The sequence below is a fragment of the Bos javanicus genome, chromosome 4 (genome assembly GCF_032452875.1).
Source record: "Bos javanicus breed banteng chromosome 4, ARS-OSU_banteng_1.0, whole genome shotgun sequence".
Lineage (NCBI taxonomy): Eukaryota > Metazoa > Chordata > Mammalia > Artiodactyla > Bovidae > Bos > Bos javanicus.
Window position 1 is genome coordinate 105,529,622 of NC_083871.1, and position 20,733 is coordinate 105,550,354.

At 41.7% G+C, this 20,733-nt stretch overlaps 1 protein-coding gene across 2 annotated transcripts in view; it reads right to left on the minus strand.

Moving 5' to 3' along the window:
- DENND11 (DENN domain containing 11) overlaps positions 1-20,733 on the minus strand; it is a 52,022-nt gene that overhangs the window by 20,443 nt on the left and 10,846 nt on the right. For both annotated transcript variants that reach the window (XM_061414939.1, XM_061414938.1), the window contains exons 2-3: positions 10,245-10,344; positions 8,913-9,071 (exon numbers count right to left, since the gene is read on the minus strand). In XM_061414939.1, coding sequence (XP_061270923.1) covers positions 8,913-9,071; positions 10,245-10,339 — 254 coding nt within the window. In that variant the 5' untranslated portion in view covers positions 10,340-10,344. The remainder of the gene's footprint in view (positions 1-8,912; positions 9,072-10,244; positions 10,345-20,733) is intronic.

A 20,733-nucleotide genomic window follows, 5' to 3' on the forward strand; every position in this document is an offset into this window, starting at 1 on the left:
TGACCTCAATGTTCTTTTTTAAAAAATTAATGTGTATGTACATATTTACACATGGGAAAAAGACCAGGAGGATATAAATGTTAACAGCAGATAGGTCTGGCTTGTGGGATCATGTTCGTTTTTAACCTGTTAGCCTTTGCCCGTTTTTCAGTTTTCTGTAATAACTCTATGTTAATTTTCTATTTAGTCTTTTTAAATTTTTCAATATGGAAAATTTCAAACATACACACAAAGTAGAAAGAAGAGAACAATAGACCCCATTATCCACCACTTAGTTTCAACAAAAGTCAATATTTGATCAATATGGTTGTTACAGCTATACTTTATCCTCCCCAATGCCCATTACTCTTTTTCCTGAAATGTTTTAAAGCAGATCCCTTATAACATTTTACCCATAAATACATCAGTATGCATCTCTAACTAATAAAATCTTTAAAAATAATGTAACTATCATGCCATTATCTCACCCATCAAAATAATAATGCCTTTAACACAAACTAATAAGCAGTCCACTTTCAAATTATATCAACTGTCCCCTAAATGTTATTTTACAGTTGGTAGATCCTATCATGATCTAAGCAAGATCAAAAATGTGGTTACGTGTTTAAGTCCCTTTTATTTTATAACATGCCCTCATTTTTCTAACTAATCCTTTACAATTATAAAATAGTTCTCCAATATCTTCTGATTAATAAAAAGGAATCATAGCAAAGACTAGAGAGATAGAGAAGTCAAGAGTTGTGGATGAAATACTAACAAAAAAAGGTTAAGATATGTAAAAATAAGTATAAAACATAGATGGAGTATTTTAGAAAATCAAGTCTAGTTAGTTTTTACAGAAGTCATTGCCACAATCATGTATTATCCCTGGCTACACCTGGGCTTTTATCACCATGCTTTCTCTCTTCCTCATACGCTCTCATGCAAGTCCTTCTCTTTGTGTTACCTGAGCTCTCTTTAATCATCAAGCTGGAAAACCTTTCTAGTTATGATTCAAAATCTATAAGCCATATAAAAGTATTGAATTCAGTGAAGAAAAAAAGAAAACGAAGAAAAATCTGCACAACAAAAAAAAGGAACGTGAAAAGACAAATGGCAGCAGCTTCCCTGGTGGCTCAGTGGTAACGAATCCGCCTGTCAGTGCAGGAGACGTGGGTTTGATCCCTGATCTGGGAAGATCCTACATACCATGGAGCACCAAAGTCCATGTGCCACAAATATGGAGCCTGTGCTCTGGAGCCCAGGAGCTGCAACTGCTGAAGCCACCCGCTCTATGAGCCTGTTCTCTGCAACAAGACAAGTCACTGCAGTGAGAAGCCTGCACACCCAACGAGACAGCAACCGCCACTCTCAGCAACTAGAGAAAAGCCCAGGCAGCAACAAAGACCTAGCAAGGCCTAAATAAACAAATAATGTTTTAAAAGAGACAAATGAAAAAGTGGAAAAATATTTTCCATTTATATCACAAAGAAGAAAATCTCCATACTATACAAAGAACTAGAAATTAATACGAAAAGACCAATGACCAAAAAATAACATAGCAAAGGCTAGGAACAGTTCACGGAAAAAGAAATGGAAATAGCTCAAGCACATAAAAGGAGCTTGTCCTCACTCCTAAGAAAAATGTAAATTTATAATGTGTTTTATGGACTTCCCTGGTGGCTCAGACAGCAAAGAATCTGCCTGCAATGCAAGAGATGTGGTTTTGATCCCTGGTCTGGGAAGATCCCCTGGAGAAGGGAATGACAACCCACTCCAATACTCTTGCCTAGGAAATCCCATGGACAGAGAGGAGCCTGGTGGGCTACAGTCCATGGGGTCACAAAAGATTCAAACATGACTTAGAGAACAGCAACAACTGTGCTTTATGCATCAGAATGCCAAAAATCCAAAAGTTGTATTTTAGTGTGGGCAATGCTGTGAGCAAACAGTCTTCTCTTGCATTACTGCTGAGCATGCAAAATGGTACAATCTCTGTGTAAAGCAATTTGACAGTATTAAAATTAGAAATACACATGTGTCGGGAGCCGGTGAGGCATTCCACTCGTGACAAAGGTCATGAGGAAGGAGGCTCGGCATACGCAAAGGCAGGATCGAGCCTCAGGAGTCCCCCCGGATATTCTCGAGCATCTAACCCCCAAAAACCAGAGTCTGCCTACTTTATTGCTTTGTGCTCTCACCTCTGACTCTACTGGGGGCTGTCCCCCACCACCATCTCACTCTCTCTGTCAAAGAGTTAACTTACAGCTCCAATTAATAAAGTTCCTGGGCAATTAGGAGTGTTTAAATCCAAACCCCTCAGATGGCTCTCTAACTCGCCTGACAAGTTTACCCGGACTCCTACAGCTATGCATATGATTGTTTACAGTCTCCCAGCCTCAAGAGGCACGGGAAGCTTAAGGTGTTCAAATAGCTTAGAGCCTCTCAGAGAGTTAGAAGCTGTCAGAATAAACTAGTAAAGGATTTCATTGATGAGCCAATGCTTGTTGCCAAGTTTTCACATCCCCTGTATTGTATCCTTGAATATGTATTAATTAATACAGTTCGTATGTAGAAAAAATAAGTAGTGGCCTTGGTGTTAGTAACTTTAGACCCTTAAGGTAATAAATTCTTTCCTTTGTTGTAAACCCATTACACATCCGCCCTAAAGGAATGCAATTTTATCTTTGGAAGATGGCGCCAAACCTTAAAATAATTACTCTTAGAGAAAATAAGTCTTTGTCGATAAGTCTTTGTCAAGAGTCATAAAATGTTAATAGGCCTTCTGGCCAGAAGATGATGTAAATCACCTAAACCATTTGTATACGATAAATTTGCAGGAAAGAAACCCTGGTTTTTGATAAGGATCAAAAACTGCTGACTTTGCATCCCCTATTATCCTCTATGTGTAACTTAGGGTATAAAAGCCCCTGTTAAAAATAAAGCTATGGGCCTTGCTCACCAGCGCTTGGTCTCCCCATGTCATTCTTTTCACATTCTGGCTGAAGTCTCCATCTGGAGCGCGGAACCCACCATGCTTACTAATTACGCCTGGGCTTCTAAGACCCACTCGAGAAGGTGTCTAGGGTGGGGCACCTTCTGCTATTCGAGAGGGCACCTGCGGCCTACGTAAGTGGTGCAAACTTCTTGTCTTGAAGTTTTATTGGTCTCCCGCGTAAACCAAGCTACTCAGCCTCTTTTCTCCACTGAATTTTCCTACTGAGCTATCTTCATTCTATTACTCTTTATATCTTTGATAAATATGTAAATAGTAGCCGACTCCGTCTCCCCTTCAAATACCCTGGATCAGCTGGGGCTGGACCCCGGCACACATGCCTTTTGAATCACCAATTTCACTTCTAGAAACTTAATGTACACATATACTGCTCATGTGTGAAGTGATACTTGCTCATAGGTATCCAGTACAGCAGCACCACACAAAAGACCAAGTAAGAGACCTGAGTGCTGAAGAATTGATGCTTTTGAACTGTGGTATTGGAGAAGACTCTTGAGAGTCCATTGGACTGCAAAGAGATCAAACCAGTCAATCCTAAAGGAAATCAGTCCTGAATCTTCATTGGAAGGACTGATGCCAAAGCTCCAGTACTTTGGCCACCTGATGCGAAGAACTGACTCGTTGGAAAAGACCCTGATGCTGGGAAAGATTGAAGGCAGGTGGAGAAGGGATCGACAGAGGATGAGATGGTTGGATGGCATCACTGACACGATGGACATGAGTCTGAGCAGGCTCTGGGAGTTGGTGATGGGCAGGGAACGCCTGGCATGCTGCAGTCCATGGGGGTGGCAAAGAGTCAGACATGACTGATTAACTGAACTGAACTGAAGTGACCTGATAAAGCAAGCATGGTTCTTTTGTAATACAACTGTAATAAACAGTGAAGAAAGTCTCTGTGTATGAATATGAAAAGATCTCCCAGATATATTGTTGAATGAACAAGGCAAGGTGCAGATAACATGTATAATATGCTACCTTTTGTATGAAAGGGGGAAAATAAGAACGTACATTTGTATTTGTATACACACAAACACAGACTTAGGAAAAATGCATGGGAGATGAGCAGTGATGACCAGGATTACTGGATGGATGTGGGAACTCACTGAACACTTTGCTTTTTAATGCCAGTGGTTGATACTGCCACTCTTTTCTTCCCTTAGTAATAGAACCTTTCAAATTTTAGCTGGTCACATGACCAGCCAGTTAAATACCCCATTTCCCAGACTGTCTTGCTCCTAAGTGGGGCTAGTAACTAAAACTTGGCCAATGAAATGTGGGTAGAAGTTATGTGTTCAATTTCTAAGATTTCTGCGTTGTTCCCCCTCCGGCAGCCTGGGACATGACCTGCTAACGGGGAATCTGTTTTTACCATGTGGGTGAGGACAATATTGTAGGAGATGGCAGGATACAAAACAGAAAGACTTGGGTCCCGAAATGACCCAGTGGAACAAAACCTACCACACCGGACTACTTCCCTCTCTCTGGGATTATCATGCCAGGAAAGTTGTACTTCTGTCTCCAGGCCTGTCACTGTATTTTGGGTCTCTTTTTTACAGCAACTTAGCCTGGACTTGAGCTAAAGTAGAAAATAATATTTAGATATGAGTTTCCATGATCAACAATCATTCATTGGCTTAGCAGCTGGCAAGGGAAAATGGTAAGAAAATAAAATTGCAGACTGACAAGCTGGTAATCCTTGTTATTACTGCGGCAAAAAATCTTTGCTAGAACATCAATAACTTGTAAGACAAGCCATGTGTCATCTGAACTTGTGCCTTTAGGGCAAACAGTGAGAAACAGAGTTCTGACGGCTCCTTGATGTTTTTAATGAGCTACTACAAGAGTTAAGATGAAAATAAGCAAGAACTGGTCAGCGTGCAAGCAGAAATAAATATAGCATAAGGGTGTACATTCTCAGTTCAGTTCCACAATATGAACTAGTTGCGATTCAAAACATTTGGGACCAAGTGGGACTGGAAAAACCAATTTCTCTGGACCCAAAAAGCAGGAGGTAAGAATTTCTCTCAAAGCCTCCAAGAAATTCTCCAGTTAAGAATTCTTTGCCAGACATGAGCATCAGTTCATTTATAAAGATCAGATTTAGGCTACAGTCTCAAGACTGTTGCCATTAAAATGAGGCAAAGATGGGTTGACCACAAGCAAAGACCAGTAACTATTCCATAGTCCACTGACTTAAAAGCTCAGACTCAGAAGAGATGTTTGGCAGGGGTTATTTTTACCTGGAACTGACTGGAAGCAAACAGACCAGAAGCCTGCTGAGTTCTGAGGGGTCTGGACTGCCGCATGCTTGACTTGTACAAGCCTGGGACTTTTCTGGTCCCTTAAAGAAATCACTAGATTTCCAGACCTACACCTTCAGGAAACATGTTCTTAAGCTATGCAGCTTTCTCCAAAGTTCTCCAAAGCTTGATTTAAAAGCAGTAACAGTGGGAAACAGATAAAGAATCCCCTAGAAGGCAAAGCGGGGAGCCATGGAGGAAAATGGACAAGGGGATTCTAGTGACAGAACCAAGGTATAGCCAGGAGCTCCTGCTCTGTGACTACCAGACGTCTTTGCCATCCCTGCTGGGCAGAATTCCATTATCGTTATGATCTAACGACCGCTCGTATTTCTCATTCTCCTTTTTCAAACAGGAGTTTGAAATGGCTCCTACTCTATTTTCTATGTTGCATTTGGGAGGTGGGGAGTGGAGGACTTGACTGTTCTTTCACAGCTTTTACAAATAAGAGGAACCACGTCCTGATTGCCTCATATTGCACAGAAACCTTAGATTTTAGATGCCAACATTAACTGGATGAGACTCTGATGTCTCGGGATGGGAGGAATGTGCTGTGTGTGTGGGAAGAAGAGTACACACAGATCCAGGGGGGCAAATTGAAGCAGAGGCTGCTAAAGTTTCCCCTAAAACCATTCTTCTTCCTATACAGAAAAGGAGCCCCCAGTTTTAACTGGTCACAAGGCCACCCGATTAGAGACGACCCTCCCCGGTGTCCTTTGCTGTCAGGTGTGTCTTTGTGACTGAAGACTTGACCGTGGGTTATGAGAAGTTACATATGGAACTTCTGGCTTTTCCCTCCTACCTGTGGGCTGCAATGCAGACCTAGACACGGTGAGCAGCTCTGAACAGGTGAGGACATCTGAGAACACAAAAATCTCTCCTAGGATCTGGCAGCATAATAAGAGAAGCAGTGTGGGCCCCGAATGATTGTGGGAACAGCAGGCTGCCCACCCTGACCACCTGCCTACTTCTAGACCATTCCATGGAGAAGAATCTTCTGTCTTATTTGAACCAGCGTATTTCAGGGCCTCTGTTACCACCATTTAGCCAGGACTCTAACTAACATAATACCTCCTTAAAATTTTGGGCTTTTGAACCATGAGAATGTATTGCCTCCTTGGGAAATTAATTTTTCAAAAGGAGTAATAAATTTTTAAAAGTGTCAAGATCCCAATAAAAATGTTCTTTTCCTCAGTATTACTTCTGAGACACAAAACTGAGGAAATATTTCAAATGCAGAAAAATATATATCACAGCTCCAAAATGCAGAGGAGCAGTTAAAAAAAATTAGAAACATACCAACGCTCAAGCACAGGGAATAATGGAGTAGATTAATGGGACAGCTCTAACATTCGACAGCTATTAGAATAACTATCAGGGGCTCCCCTGGTGGCCCAGTCATTATGAATCCGTCTGCCAATGCAGGGCACACGGGTTCGATCCCTGCTCCGGGAAAATCCCATATGCCGTGGAGCAACTAAGCCCGTGTACTACGACTGCAGAGCCTGTGCTCTAGAGCCTGAGAGCCACAGCTTCGGAGCCCACGTGCCACAGCTACTAAAGCCCTCACACCCGAGAGCCTGTGCTCCTCGACAAGAGAAGCCACCGCAATGAGAAGCCCGTGCACCACAACCAGCGTAGCCCCTGCTTGCCGCAATGAGAGAAAGCCCACGCGCAGCAAAGGAGACCCAGTGCAGCCAAAGGTGAATAAATAATTTTCTTAAACCATCAAAATGAAAAATACGTAGGACAATGGTAAGAAAACCTGAGCATAACTGGTGTTCATGAAGAAGGAAAAATGCAGAGGAAAAGCTGAGTATTTCACAGTGGAAGAAAAGGTTCCTTAAATTAAAAGTCATGTCTCTAGATCAAAGGATGAACTATTCCAGGAAAAAAAAAAACAGTTCAGAAACAGTTCAAAAACTGTTCAGATAAAGAATCTATAGGGACCTAGACAAAAGAGACTTTTCTGAAGCAACTAATATCAGGAGACAGCAAAGCAATATTTATAGTATCCTGAGAAGAAAAAAGAAAAGATATAAGAATCCTATACCTAGCCAAGAGTAAAGGGAAAAGACCAACACCATCAAGCACGCAAGATTTCAGAGAAGGCACCACCCATGGTCCTTTTATGACAAAAAAAAGTGCTTGATGGCAAAATCCAACCAACCAAGAAACGTATGAGGAGCTCAGCAAGTCACAGTTAAGCCCCGGATGTGGCTGTAAACATATAAATGAGACTTAAGAATCATGGGAATTATGATTACAGAACTAAATGTAATAAACCTCACAATATATAAAGTTAAGAAAAAAGAGGGGAGGAGTCCTGGGGAAAAGTATAAGATAACTGACTGACTGCACCTAAAACAACCTAAAAACACCAATGACCCCTACACAAAGATTTGTACACTTTACTGTATATATGCCATTTCTCAATAAGAATAATACTGTAGCTGCATGTTTTTCAGAGTCTTTTGTCTTAACTTGGGAGGAATATTCCAAGAAATAATACATCTTACTTAGTGAAAAAAAATATTCACTTAAAGTTTGACAATTTCTTCAGTTTCACTTCCTCTTTTCCTCTGAAATATACAAATACATTAAACCAATCCTACTTTTGGAAAATTATGTTTTTTAGAATGACAGTCACTGAATATTGACAATGAATATCTCATCTTACTGAGTGCTAAGATTTGGGAGAATTTTAAAAATTCATTTGTACTTTTAACTAATTTTTAAATAATAAACATTTTCCCCACAAACTACATTTCATATTCTTTCAAAGACAATGATCAAGACAGACAGTTATGTCAAAAATTAAAATAATGATATATTTTAAAAGGATAGGATGTAAAAATATGTATAATGTATGGTGCCAACTATGTAAACAATTTTTTAAAGTACACACACAGACACACGCATGTGTGAAAAGAGGCAAATGTGCTAACATTTTAACAGTGCTTCAGGGATTAGTGATAGATTTCTCCCCCCAAAATCTGAAATAAAATTAGGTTACTCACATGATGGAAAAAAATACAAAATATTAACAGTTTTGCAGCTTCTGTTAAAAATTCCCTTCCTATTAATCCCCTTCCATGATAATGATTACTCCAAATAATAAATGATGAGGTCTTAAAAGAGTTGAGGGTGGGAGTTGGAAAGGAGGTTTAAGAGAGAGGGGACATATGTATGCCTATGGCTGATTCATGCTGATGTATGGCAAAAACTAACACAACATTGCAAACAATTATCTTTCCATTAAAAATAAATTTTTAGAAAAGTTGAAAGTCTATTTGCCTGGGGCAAAGAGGTCATAACTGTGGTTGAGGGGAAGCAAAGATCACTGTACATGTCAACAAACTGATTAAACCAAACGGATGATAGTGTTAAAATAAACTGAAAGCAAAATCAACCGCAGCTTTCAATCGAGTATGAAGGATCAGTACGCAGGACGCAGGATGACACATAAAGACCACCGCCAAAGGCGTAAAATGTGGCCACAGAGGTTCCCGGAGAGGCACCTACTGCTCTGATGGGTGCACGACCTTTAACCCCGAGGGCCCATCACCATCCCCCCGCCGGCCCGCCGCCTCCCGCCCCGTCTGTGGGCCACGCACCGAACTTGGTTCTCCAGGAAGTGCATGTGCCGGTACAGCAGGGTGTAGGATGGAGACAGGATGCCCACGGACTTCATCCGGGCGCCACGCTCCAGCTCGCTTTCCACCGGCATGTTGGCGAAGCAGGCCAGGCCGAAGAAGGGCCCCTTCCGGAAATAGCTAAAAGAGACCCAATATGTAGCATAGCTCAAAATCAGAAATTTTATTTTTTTTTTCTCTTGACAAATGTGCTAAGTCGCTTCAGTCGTGTCCAACTGTTTGCGACTCCATGGACTGTAGCCTGCCAGGCTCCTCTGTCCATGGGGATTCTCCAGGCAAGGATACTGAAGTGGGTTGCATGCCCTCCTCCAGGTGGCATCCTCACCACCCAGAGATGGAACCCACATCTCTTATGTCTCCTGCATTGGCAGGCAGGTTCTTTACCACTAGGACCATCTGGAAATCCCTTGAGAGGTGTCCCAAATAGAAGATTTAACTGTGCCCAGGGCTCTACATGAGAAAGTTCAGCCTGAGAAAAACCTTTTTTTAAAATCTCAGGGGGACAATGAGCCCAAGCCATTCAACCTTACAGATGGGACAATCAAGGCTCAAAAAAAAAAAAAAAAAAAAAAACTGGAACTCACTAAGGCTCATCCCACTGGAGCCAGGACTTGCTCTCCGAAAAGCCTACTGCTCAGCTGCCTTTGACCCCAGATCAATTGCCTGTGACCATGACCCTTCTTTCCTGCAATAACAGCTGACTTGATGTGTGACCTCTGTTTTATTAGCATAAACTGGGTTGATTCTCTCCTCACTTCCTGAGCCTCTGATGTTTTTAATAGAACATTCGACCAGAGCTGTCATTTGATTTCCTTCCCCTTTCTCACACTTGTGCCCGTCATGGTTCCAGCCCAATGAGAAGATGAAAGCTACTCCGTCACCCTTATGTTCTAGTTGCTCCTCACAAGAATCTTAATCACACAGGACTACAAACCAGCCTTACTTAGAGCTGAAATTTCAAGTTTTAGCACAAACATGTCTTGAGTTAACCCACATGGAACCAAAAGTCTATTCTGTCATTAAAGCCAAACCTCAAGCGAGGATCAATCATTTCTTAGAAAAGGCAAGAACCTCTATGGCAGGAGTTCTTAATGTTTTTGGGTCATGGGAACCTAACAAAAGCTTGGGAGCTTCTTGTTACAAACCTGATATAAAAACACAAACCGGTACATATATTTTCAGGGCATTTATACACACTTCCTGAAGATGCCCTGATGACAGCTCTTATTCTCTGGGGAAAGCAGAGGAGGAGCAGAAACAGTGCAGAGCAGACTGGCAATCAGCACTACTTACATGAAATCAGACTGAATTTTATGGGATCCGCTGGCCATAGACTTGAACTCCACACCTTCAAGGTCAATATCTTGGGGTAAGCACCATTCCACCATGTTTCCTGCGGGGAAGGGAAGATACAAGTTTAAAACAGACAAAATCATTCGAAGGGCTTAGTGCAGGGCTAAGCGCATGTGGCTTCCAAGTAAATGAAATGCTGACTCAGCCACCAAAATGCAGGCTCATCCCTCCACCAGCCACAGGCTGGCAGAGTGCCTGAGTCATCCTGCGGGCCAGGAGATGGGCACTGAAGGCACCTCTGATCTCTGCCTTTGAATGAACACAGTTCTTCTAGCGAGGCTGCTGGCTTCACTTCTGCCATTCTGCTTGGCCACCTCCCAATCTGCTTTCTTTTGTAGCCTCACTTCAAAGGTGCATATTCTGACCCTCTACCTCCATTTCCTGGTCGCATACTCTCTCCTTAACCCCGCAGGATCCTGCTTCCATCTTGCTTTTCTATAGCTACTAATGATTTTGACAAACTTCCAAACTCTTTTTTAAATTTATTTTTAAAATGTATTTATATGGCCGCGCCAGGTTTTAGTTGCAGCATGCAGGATCTTTAGTTGCAGCATGCAGGATCTAGTTGCCCAGCCGGGGGTAAAACCTGAGCCCCCCTGCACTGGGAGTGCAGAGTCTTATCTGCTGAACCACTGGGAAGTCTGCCAAACTCTTTTCAATTCAAATCTTCATTGGTTTCATTGTGGCATTTGATAATTCCTCATAAACCTCTCCCATTTTTTCCTTGACTCCCACGATAGAACACTATCTTGGTTCTTTTCCTTCTTCTCTGGTCAGTATAGCTCTGCTGCCTTCCCTAACTCTCCTCCCTCCTCAAATGAGGCTCTTCCCCAAGGTCCATACACCAGTTCTTTGCTTCCAGAATTTAAGGGCTCATTCACTCATCCCTAATTACTGAGTTTCTACTGAGCCAGATGTTGGGGCTATGTCAAATAAGACATAGTCCCTGAACTCAAACAGATTAGATTTCAGGGCTAGATAAAGAGATAAACAAGGAGAATGGTGATTACAGTTCTGGAGGTGTTATGCTAAATTCTATGACAGGGTATAATATGGGATTTTAGAATGTAGCAATGACAAGCCTCCATCAGACTGAGAGAATCAGAAAATTTCACAAGACCAGTGTTTCCTAGAGGCTTGAGAGGACACTACAGAATATGCCCTGCTGTTTTCTTCCATATTCAAATTTTTTCCAAATAAAAATACTAAGATACTTGTGAAGATTTCCCTTTAGAACAAACTGCTTATCAACATGGCAAACCCTAATTTCCCAGGCAACAGAAATACCATTAATAATCCCTGACAACAATACTTTTCAGACAACTGTTTAGGGCATCAGAGGTCCACCTGTATACAACCCACTCTGAACAGGGCGGACATCAGAGGGAGTCAGCCTATCCTATATTCACAGCCTGCGGCCCTTTCAAGTAGTTAATTTTCAAGAGAGGAATCATAAACCCCAATGATGAACTAAAACAAAAAGCGTGGGAAAAGGAGTTATGATTTCACACAACAGGCTAGACCAATGTATTTGTCAGGGTTAAAGACAAGAAAAAGCATGCTGAACCAGGGGTAAACATGGGAGAAAGGTAAGGTTTCCAGCACCAAGGTCCCCTGACATGCCTGTCTTTCCTCTTAGCGTCCATGTCTACTGTCTGTTTAATCCAGTGGCTTCCACTCTATGTCATGTCTCAGGAAACCCAGGAAACTTACAAACATGCTGAGACCCACTGCAAATCTACAGGATCTACTCCAGATCTATGATCTGTGCCACGTGGCTGCCTCTGCTGATGAGCCTCCTGTGTACAAGGTCCCAACTCTTTTTTAAAGTAATATTTATTTATTTATTTGGCTGCACCAGGTCTTAGTTGCAGCATACAGGATCTTCGATCTTTGATGTGGCAGGAAGGGTCTTTAGTTGCGGCATGTGGGATCTAGTTCCCTACCCAGGGATTGAACCTGGGCCCCCTGCATTGGGAGCAGAGTCTTGGCCACTGGACCACCTGAAACGACCCTCTAGTAGACTCTGTCCTCTCACTTATCTGCTTCTTCTAGTATTGGCTGCCTCGTTCCGTGCCCCCGTGCCACTCCATACGAGGGTTCAACTCACTCTAACTTAATTCCCTTCCTTTAATCCAGCATGTCCACGAGCACTCAGTGACTTGTTAAAACGTTAATGCACCTAGACGTTGTGCTGAAGGATAAGTTTAGAAAAGTGCACAGATCAGAACCATGTGGCACATTGAGTTTTCCCAGCATGAACATACCTGGGTGAGAAGAACCCAGACCAAGAAGCAGGATGTTATCAGCACAGCAGAAACCCATCCGAGTCACTAACCCTCTCTCAAGGCTAATTATTATCCTGACTTCTAACACCACAAATGAGCTTTGCTCTTTTTGAAATTTACATAAATGCAATCATCATTTGCATTTTGAGAGCTGACTGGCTCAGATTATGAACTCCTTATTGCAAAATTCAGACTTAAACTGAAGAAAGTAGGGAAAACCACTAGACCATTCAGGTATGACCTAAATCAAATCCCTTATGATTATACAGTGGAAGTGAGAAATAGGTTTAAGGGATTAGATCTGATAGACGGAGTCCCTGATGAACTATGGAAAGAGGTTTGTGACACTGTACAGGAGGGATCAAGACCATCCCCATGGAAAAGAAATGCAAAAAAGCAAAATGGCTGTCTGGGGAGGCCTTACAAATAGCTGTGAAAAGAAGAGAAGCGAAAAGCAAAGGAGAAGAGGAAAGATACAAGCATCTGAATGCAGAGTTCCAAAGAATAGCAAGGAGAGATAAGACAGCCTTCCTCAGCGATCAATGCAAAGAAATAGAGGAAAACAACAGAATGGGAAAGACTAGAGATCTCTTCAAGAAAATTAGAGATACCAAAGGAACATTTCATGCAAAGATGGGCTCAATAAAGGACAGAAATGGTATGGACCTAACAGAAGCAGAAGATATTAAGAACAAGTGGCAAGAATACAGAGAAGAACTGTACAAAAAAGATATTCACAATCCAGAAAATCACAATGGTATGATCACTCACTTTGAGCCAGACATCCTGGAATGTAAAGTCAGGTGGACCTTAGAAAGCATCACTATGAACAAAGCTAGTGGAGGTGATGGAATTCCAGTTGAGCTATTTTGAATCCTAAAAGATGATGCTGTGAAAGTGTTGCATTCAATATGCCAGCAAATTTGGAAAACTCAGCAATGGCTACAGGACTGGAAAAAGTCAGTTTTCATTCCAATCCCAAAGAAAGGCAATGCCAAAGAATGCTCAAACTACCGCACAATTGCACTCATCTCACACACTAGTAAAGTAATGCTTAAAATTCTCCAAGCCAGGCTTCAGCAATACATGAACCATGAACTTCCAGATGTTCAAGCTGGTTTTAGAAGAGGCAGAGGAACCAGAGATCAAATTGCCAACATCTGCTGGATCATGGAAAAAGCAAGAGAGTTCCAGAAAAACATCTATTTCTGCTTTATTGACTATGCCAAAGCCTTTGACTGTGTGGATCACAAAATGACCAACCTACATAGCATATTAAAAAGCAGAGACATTACTTTGCCAACAAAGATCCGTCTAGTCAAGGCTATGGTTTTTCCAGTGGTCCTGTATGGATGTGAGAGTTAGACTATGGAGAAAGCTGAGTGCCGAAGAATTGATGCTTTTGAACTGTGGTGTTGGAGAAGACTCTTGTGAGTCCCTTGGACTGCAAGGAGATCCAACCAATCCATCCTAAAAGAGATCAGTCCTGGGTGTTCATTGGAAGGACTGATGCTGAGGCTGAAACTCCAATACTTTGGCCACCTCATGCGAAGAGCTGACTCATTGGAAAAGACCCTGATGCTGGGAGGGATTGGTGGCAGGAGGAGAAGGGGACGACAGAGGATGAGATGGCTGGATGGCATCACCGACTCGATGCACATGAATTTGGGTGAACTCTGGGAGTTGGTGATGGACAGGGAGGCCTGGCGTGCTGCGATTCATGGGGTCGCAAAGAGCCGGACATGACTGAGCGACTGAACTGAACTGAATCATCATTTGTATTCGTGTCTTTTTTTTTTTTTTTTGCTCCATATTTTTTGCAAGATTCATCCATGGGGATGCATATAGCAATAATTTGTTCATTTATTATTTCCATGCTATGCTAGTGATACAACTTACATATCTACTTAACTGTTGATGCACACTTAGCTTGTTTCTTATTTGAAGCCATTAGAAATAGCACTGCTGTAAACAATTCCACACTTGTCATCTGGTGACTGCACATGCAGTAGCTTTGTAACGCATGACCCAGCTGGGCTAATACACATTTCTCAGAATTCCCTTCTTTGTACATTTCCAGTTGAGACTGGGAAGGGGAAGTGAAGCAGTAGCCATATTATGTTTGTGTGGGAAGGTCAGTGAGGGAGCTTCAGGTAAGCTGATACCTGTTGTTGCTTATCTTGTAGGCTCATCGCACTTTGGTGGGGGCGGGGGGCACCAGGTCTGCTGCTGATGGATCCTCTTTCCCTAGATCGCTTTCGGCTTCTGACTCACACCCCAGGTGTGCGCTTAGTTCCACAATGAAGGGCATCAGCATCATCAGGCCAGGACACCACGTCATTAGAACTGGAGGCAATGACAGACTGACTTGTCGTTCCTACCCACTCTCATGAGTTCCAGCTTATTCTCCTTTTCAAATTTCTTCTAACTGCTTTACTCAAGAGACCTCAATCAGATACAAAGACAGTAGCCTTATGCAGACTATCTACCCAGCTCCCACAAATGCACAAGATCAAGTCTCTGCAGTAAATCCCTCTATTTATCTCCAGTGGTTCTGTTTCTTTGACTAAACCTTGATTTTGACTGACACAATGTGCACACCTTTCTGTTGACAAAATCCCTGGGAGTGAAAGTCTTGCAAAACTGTTTGCATTGCTGCAAACTAAGAAACAACTTCAATAATTCCCAAAGCAGTGTTTCCCAAAGCTTAGGGCTTCAGCAAATATATATAAAGGGATTTTTCAGGTTAAACAGACACGTTCTGTTTAAGTTTAAACAGACAAGTTCTGCAGAACTTCTCAGAGCCTTAAATGTTATTCTGCATTATGAATATCTATGAGATCAATACCATGCTTAAAGTTCCAAAATTATTCTGCTGATAAACCTATTTTTAAGTAGCATCTTAAGGGTTCAATCTTATAGAAGGCTTTTTTTTTTTTTTTAAGAAATACTAGTATATAACGGGCTGCAAGCTGACCCTTAGTACGTATCACTGTACCTTTCTTATAGGGGATAGAACTTATTCTTAGCATGGCATATGGTCTTCCAAATGATGACTTTGTTTCTCTGTACCTTCTTGTAAATAGGTATGGCTACACAAGTAAATTCTGGCTAATGGGATCTGGACAGAAATTAGGTGTGTCTTTCTAAAGCATGCGTTAAAATGAAGGCGTATGCTGCCCCCTTCTTCCATCCTATTGCCTGGCATGTGGATGTAGAGACAAGCCATTTTGCATTATTCAGGTGAGGGCATCAGCCCACATATCACGAAAGGGAGGATAGAGCAATAGCCAGCATGAGTCTAGGTCCCTGGATGACCCCATGGATCTGAGCCGGCACTCCAGCCCTGGACCACTGATCTCCTGTTAAGTGAAAGCTAAACTTTTATCTTGATTAAGTCACTGTTAATTTGGGTCTCTGGTATTCATCTTTCCTGGTGGCTCAGTGGTAAAGAATCTGCCTGCCAATGCAGAAGACATGGGTTCGATCCCTGGGTTGGGAGATCCCCTGGAGAAGGAAATGGCAACCCATTCTAGTATTCTTGCCTGGGAAATCCCATGAACAGAGAAACCTGGCGGGCTACAGTCCATGGGGTGGCAAAAAGTCAGACATGAATGAGCGACTGAGCACACACACTTCTGGTATTCATGGCCAAACATATATCTTAATATATGTTAATACATATAGGAATATACCTTATACAGCTTAATACAGCTGATCTGAAGAATAAAGCCCCCAATTCCTCAGCTCAGTTCTCAAAGCTTCTTTCTCATTCTTCTGTGCCTGGCCAACCCTCATTGCACAGAAATTGAAAGAATCAGATGAAGGGAATGACACTCTGTTATTTGCATCCTTCACTGCTAGATGGATGCAAGCCCCTCTTGGTTGGGAAGGAAGGTCCATCACGGTCAGGCTGAATCACAGAATGGAGTGTGGACTCCAGGACACCACTCTGGGAATGGTTCTTTATCCCACAGAAAGAACATTTCTGCTGACATACTCCTTGAATGAAAGGAAAGTAGATAAATCTACTATGGCCCTCATCCCAGCCTAATACAATCACTCTCTTAGATGTCTGTCTCCCCAGGAGACTGGACTTCTTAAAGGCAGGAACTCTGCTTGTTTATCTTTATATCCCAGCAGAGCACAGTGCTTAGCATATGACAGGATGAACATTAAAAAACAAAAACCCAGCTTTACTGAGGACAAGCGCGATTTTTAAAAGCTAGTGGTAATGATACTGTGGTGTTTTTTTTAAGTTTTTTTTTTTTTTAATGTGGGACTGTTTTTAAAGTCTTTATTGAATATGTTACAATATTGCTTCTGTTTTATGTTTTGGTTTTTTGGCTGCAAAGCATGCATGGTCTTAGCTCCCCAACCAGAGATCGAATCTGTACCCCCTGTACTGGAAGGTGAAGTCTTATCCAATGAATCACAAGGGAAGTCCTAGATATTGTAGTTAGGTAGAAAAATGTCCTTTTTCTCAGGATGTTTATTCTGAAAGGAGTGAAGTCATGTCTGCATTTAGTTTGAAATGGTTGAGGAAGAGAGTTTATATCTGCATTTAGTAAGTTCTGATACAATGCTTCCTGAATTTGTGTCAGTTGATATATATTGAGAATAATGTGCACACAGGGAATTTCACATTTGCTAATGCTAATAGATTCAATGTGATCTCAATGAAAACCCCAGTAAGCTATTTGTGGATATTGACAAGTTTTAATTCTAAAGTTTACATGGAAAGGCACAAGGCTGAAATTAGCCAGCACGATACTGGAGAGAACCAACTCTACCTGATTCTAAGACTGACTATAAAGCGACAGGAATCCAGACAGTGTGGCACTGGCACAGATAGATCAATGGAGCAAAACAGACAGCCGCAAAACATACCCACATGAATACAATCAACTGATCTTTGCCAAAGGAGCTAAGGTCATAAATGGGAAAAAAGACAGTCTTTTCAACAAGTGGTGTTAGAACAACTGGACATTCATATGCAAAAAATGAATCCAGACACAGACTTTACACAACAATTAACTCAATATGAATAGTATGCTTAAATGTAAAATGCAAAATTATAAAACTTCTAGAATATTAGAAAAAAATCTAGGTGACTTTGGGTTTAGCAATATTTTTAGATACAACATCAAAATCATCATCCATGAAAAAAAATTCATTAGTTGTACTTCATTAAAATTAAAAACTTCTCATCTATGAAAGATGCTATTAAAAGAATAAAAAGAAAAACTAATGATGGGGTAAAATATGTGCAAAAACATATCTGATAAAGGCTTAAATCCAAATACCCAAAGAACTCTTAAAACTCAACAATAAGAAAACTCAATTTAAAAAATGGACAAAAGATCTAAATAGAATCTCACCAAAGAAGATACGCAGATGGCACACACACATGAAAACCTGCTCGATACTGTGCCATCAAGGAACTGCCAATTAAAATAATGAGATCGTACTACACACCTATTAGAATGGTCTGGAATACTCTTGCCTAGAAAATCCCATGGACGGAGGAGCCTGGTGGGCTGTAGTCCATGGGGCCGCTATGAGTCAGGCATGACTGAGCGACTTCACTTTCACTTTTCACTTTCATGCATTGGAGAAGGAAATGGCAACCCACTCCAGTATTCTTGCCTGGAGAATCCCAGGGACAGGGGAGCCTGGTGGGCTGCCGTCTATGGGGTCACACAGAGTCGGACATGACTGAAGCGACTTAGCAGCAGCAGCAGCATGGTCAAAATCCAAGGGCTTCTTCCCTGGTGGCTCAGACTATAAAGAAACCTCCTGCAATGCAGGAGACTTGGGTTCAATCCCTGGGTTGGGAAGATCCCCTGGAGGAGGAAATGGCAATCCACTCAGGTATTCTTGCCTGGAGAATCCCCATGAACAGAGGAGCCTGACAGGCTACCGTCCATGGGGTTGCAAAGAGTTGGACAGGACTGAGTGACTAAGCACACACAGAATGGTCAAAATCCAAAACGCTGAAAACACCAAATACTGACGAGGATGTGGATCAACAGGAAAGCTTATCCACTGATGGTGGGAGTGCAAAATGGTACAGCCACTTAGAATGACAGTTTGACAGTTTAGTTTACAAAATCAAATATATGTGTACCACACGATCCAGCAACCATGCTCCTTCATATTTATCCAACAAGTTGAAAACTTATGTCCACATAAAAGCCTGTACATTGATGTTTACAACAGCTTTACTTACAATTGTCTATAACTGGAAGCAACCAAAATGTCCTTCAAAAAGGTGAATGGATTAAAAAACTGTAGGATATCCATATAAAACACACTGTGCTGGGCTTAGTCACTCAGTCGTGTCCAACTCTTTGCGACCCCATGAACCTTAGCCCGCCAGGCTCCTCTGTCCATGGGGATTCTCCAGGCAAGAATACTGGAGTAGGTTGCCATGCCCTCTTTCCAGGGGTTCTTCCCAACCCAGGAATCGAGCCCAGATCTCCTGCATTGCAGGCAGATTCTTAGTCAACAAAACACCATTCAACAACAAAAGGAAATGAGCCACCAAGCCACACAAAGGCATGGAGGGAACTTCTTAAAAGCATATCGCTAAATGAAAGAAGCCAATCCAAAAAAGATATATTCTGTATAATCCTAACTATATGACATTTTGGAAAGGAAAAACTACGGACAGTAAAAAAAAAAAAAAAAAAAAAGATCTGGGGGTAATCAGGGATGAATAACCAGAGCATAGAGGATTTTTAGGGCAGCAAAATCATTCCGTATGATACTGTTATGGTAGATAACCTAACACTGTGCATTTTTCAAAACCCATAGAAAGTACAACACAAAGAATGAACCCTAATGAAACTATGAACTTCAGTTAATAATAATGTATGAATACTGGTTCAACAATTGTATCAAATATGCCACACTAATGCAAGATGTCAATAACAGGTAATGTAGGTGGGTGGGTAAGGGAAGAAGGTATATGATATGGAAATTCTGTATTTGCTGCTTAATTTTCCAATAAACCTAAAACTGTTAAAAATAAAATGTATTAATTAAAAAAGCTAATAAATGAACTGCTGCTGCTGCTGCTAAGTCGCTTCAGTCATGTCCAACTCTGTGCGATCCCATAGACGGCAGCCCACCAGGCTCCCCTGTCCCTGGGATTCTCCAGGCAAGAACACTGGAGTGGGTTGCCATTTCCTTCTCCAGTGCGTGAAAGTGAAAATGAAGTCGCTCAGTTGTGTCCGACTCTTCGAGACCCCATGGACTGCAGCCTATCAGGCTCCTCCGTCCATGAGATTTTCCAGGCAAGAGTACTGGAGTGGGCTGCCATTGCCTTCTCCGTAATAAATGAACTAACCTAGGTTAATTATCCTGGGGGTAGAAACGATATTGTGGTTAGGCAGGGTAATGGCCTTTTTCTTAGGAGATTTATACTTAAGTATTTAGAAATGAAATGCCATGATGCCTGCAAGTTACTTTCAAACAGTTCAGAAAAAAGTATATCTATACATCCTCAGTTCTGCTCTAATGCTGGCTGAATTTGTCCAAAGCAAGTGACATATTAACAGGTTGATCACAGAGAATTTCATGTGTGCTGATACGTGGTTTTGATCTCAAGGATTACAATGTGCATACAGAAAACTGCACCCAGCTGCAGAAATATACAAGATGAATCCCAACACAACACTCAAACCCCTGCCTGCTACCTCGGTTCATCATGTGTGTTCTGAGCCACATTTACCTCCTCTAGTGTTACGACTTTCCATCCAATTTCACAAAGCTCTTTTCCACTGCTTCATAACAACTCACAGACTCCACCCTTCCAACAACCACCTTTGTAAGCAAACCACACGTCTTTTTTTTTTTAAGTAGAGTGCTATATTTAAAGTAGTGATGTATTTCTTAGCTATTTAATATATGTACAGTCGTCCTACCACTTTTTATTATGTTCCTATGTTTAAAGTGTTACTCAAGAGGTTTTTAAATGCTGTGCCCCTCACCCCATCTTCCCCATAAATGCTATGGTTTTTACTGCAGGATTTGCTTAGCACGGTGGTTTTTAGAAATGCATATTTCACATCATGGTAGAACTGACTTTACAAGGATAAAGCAAATATGGCAAAATGTCAACAAACGGGGAGTGA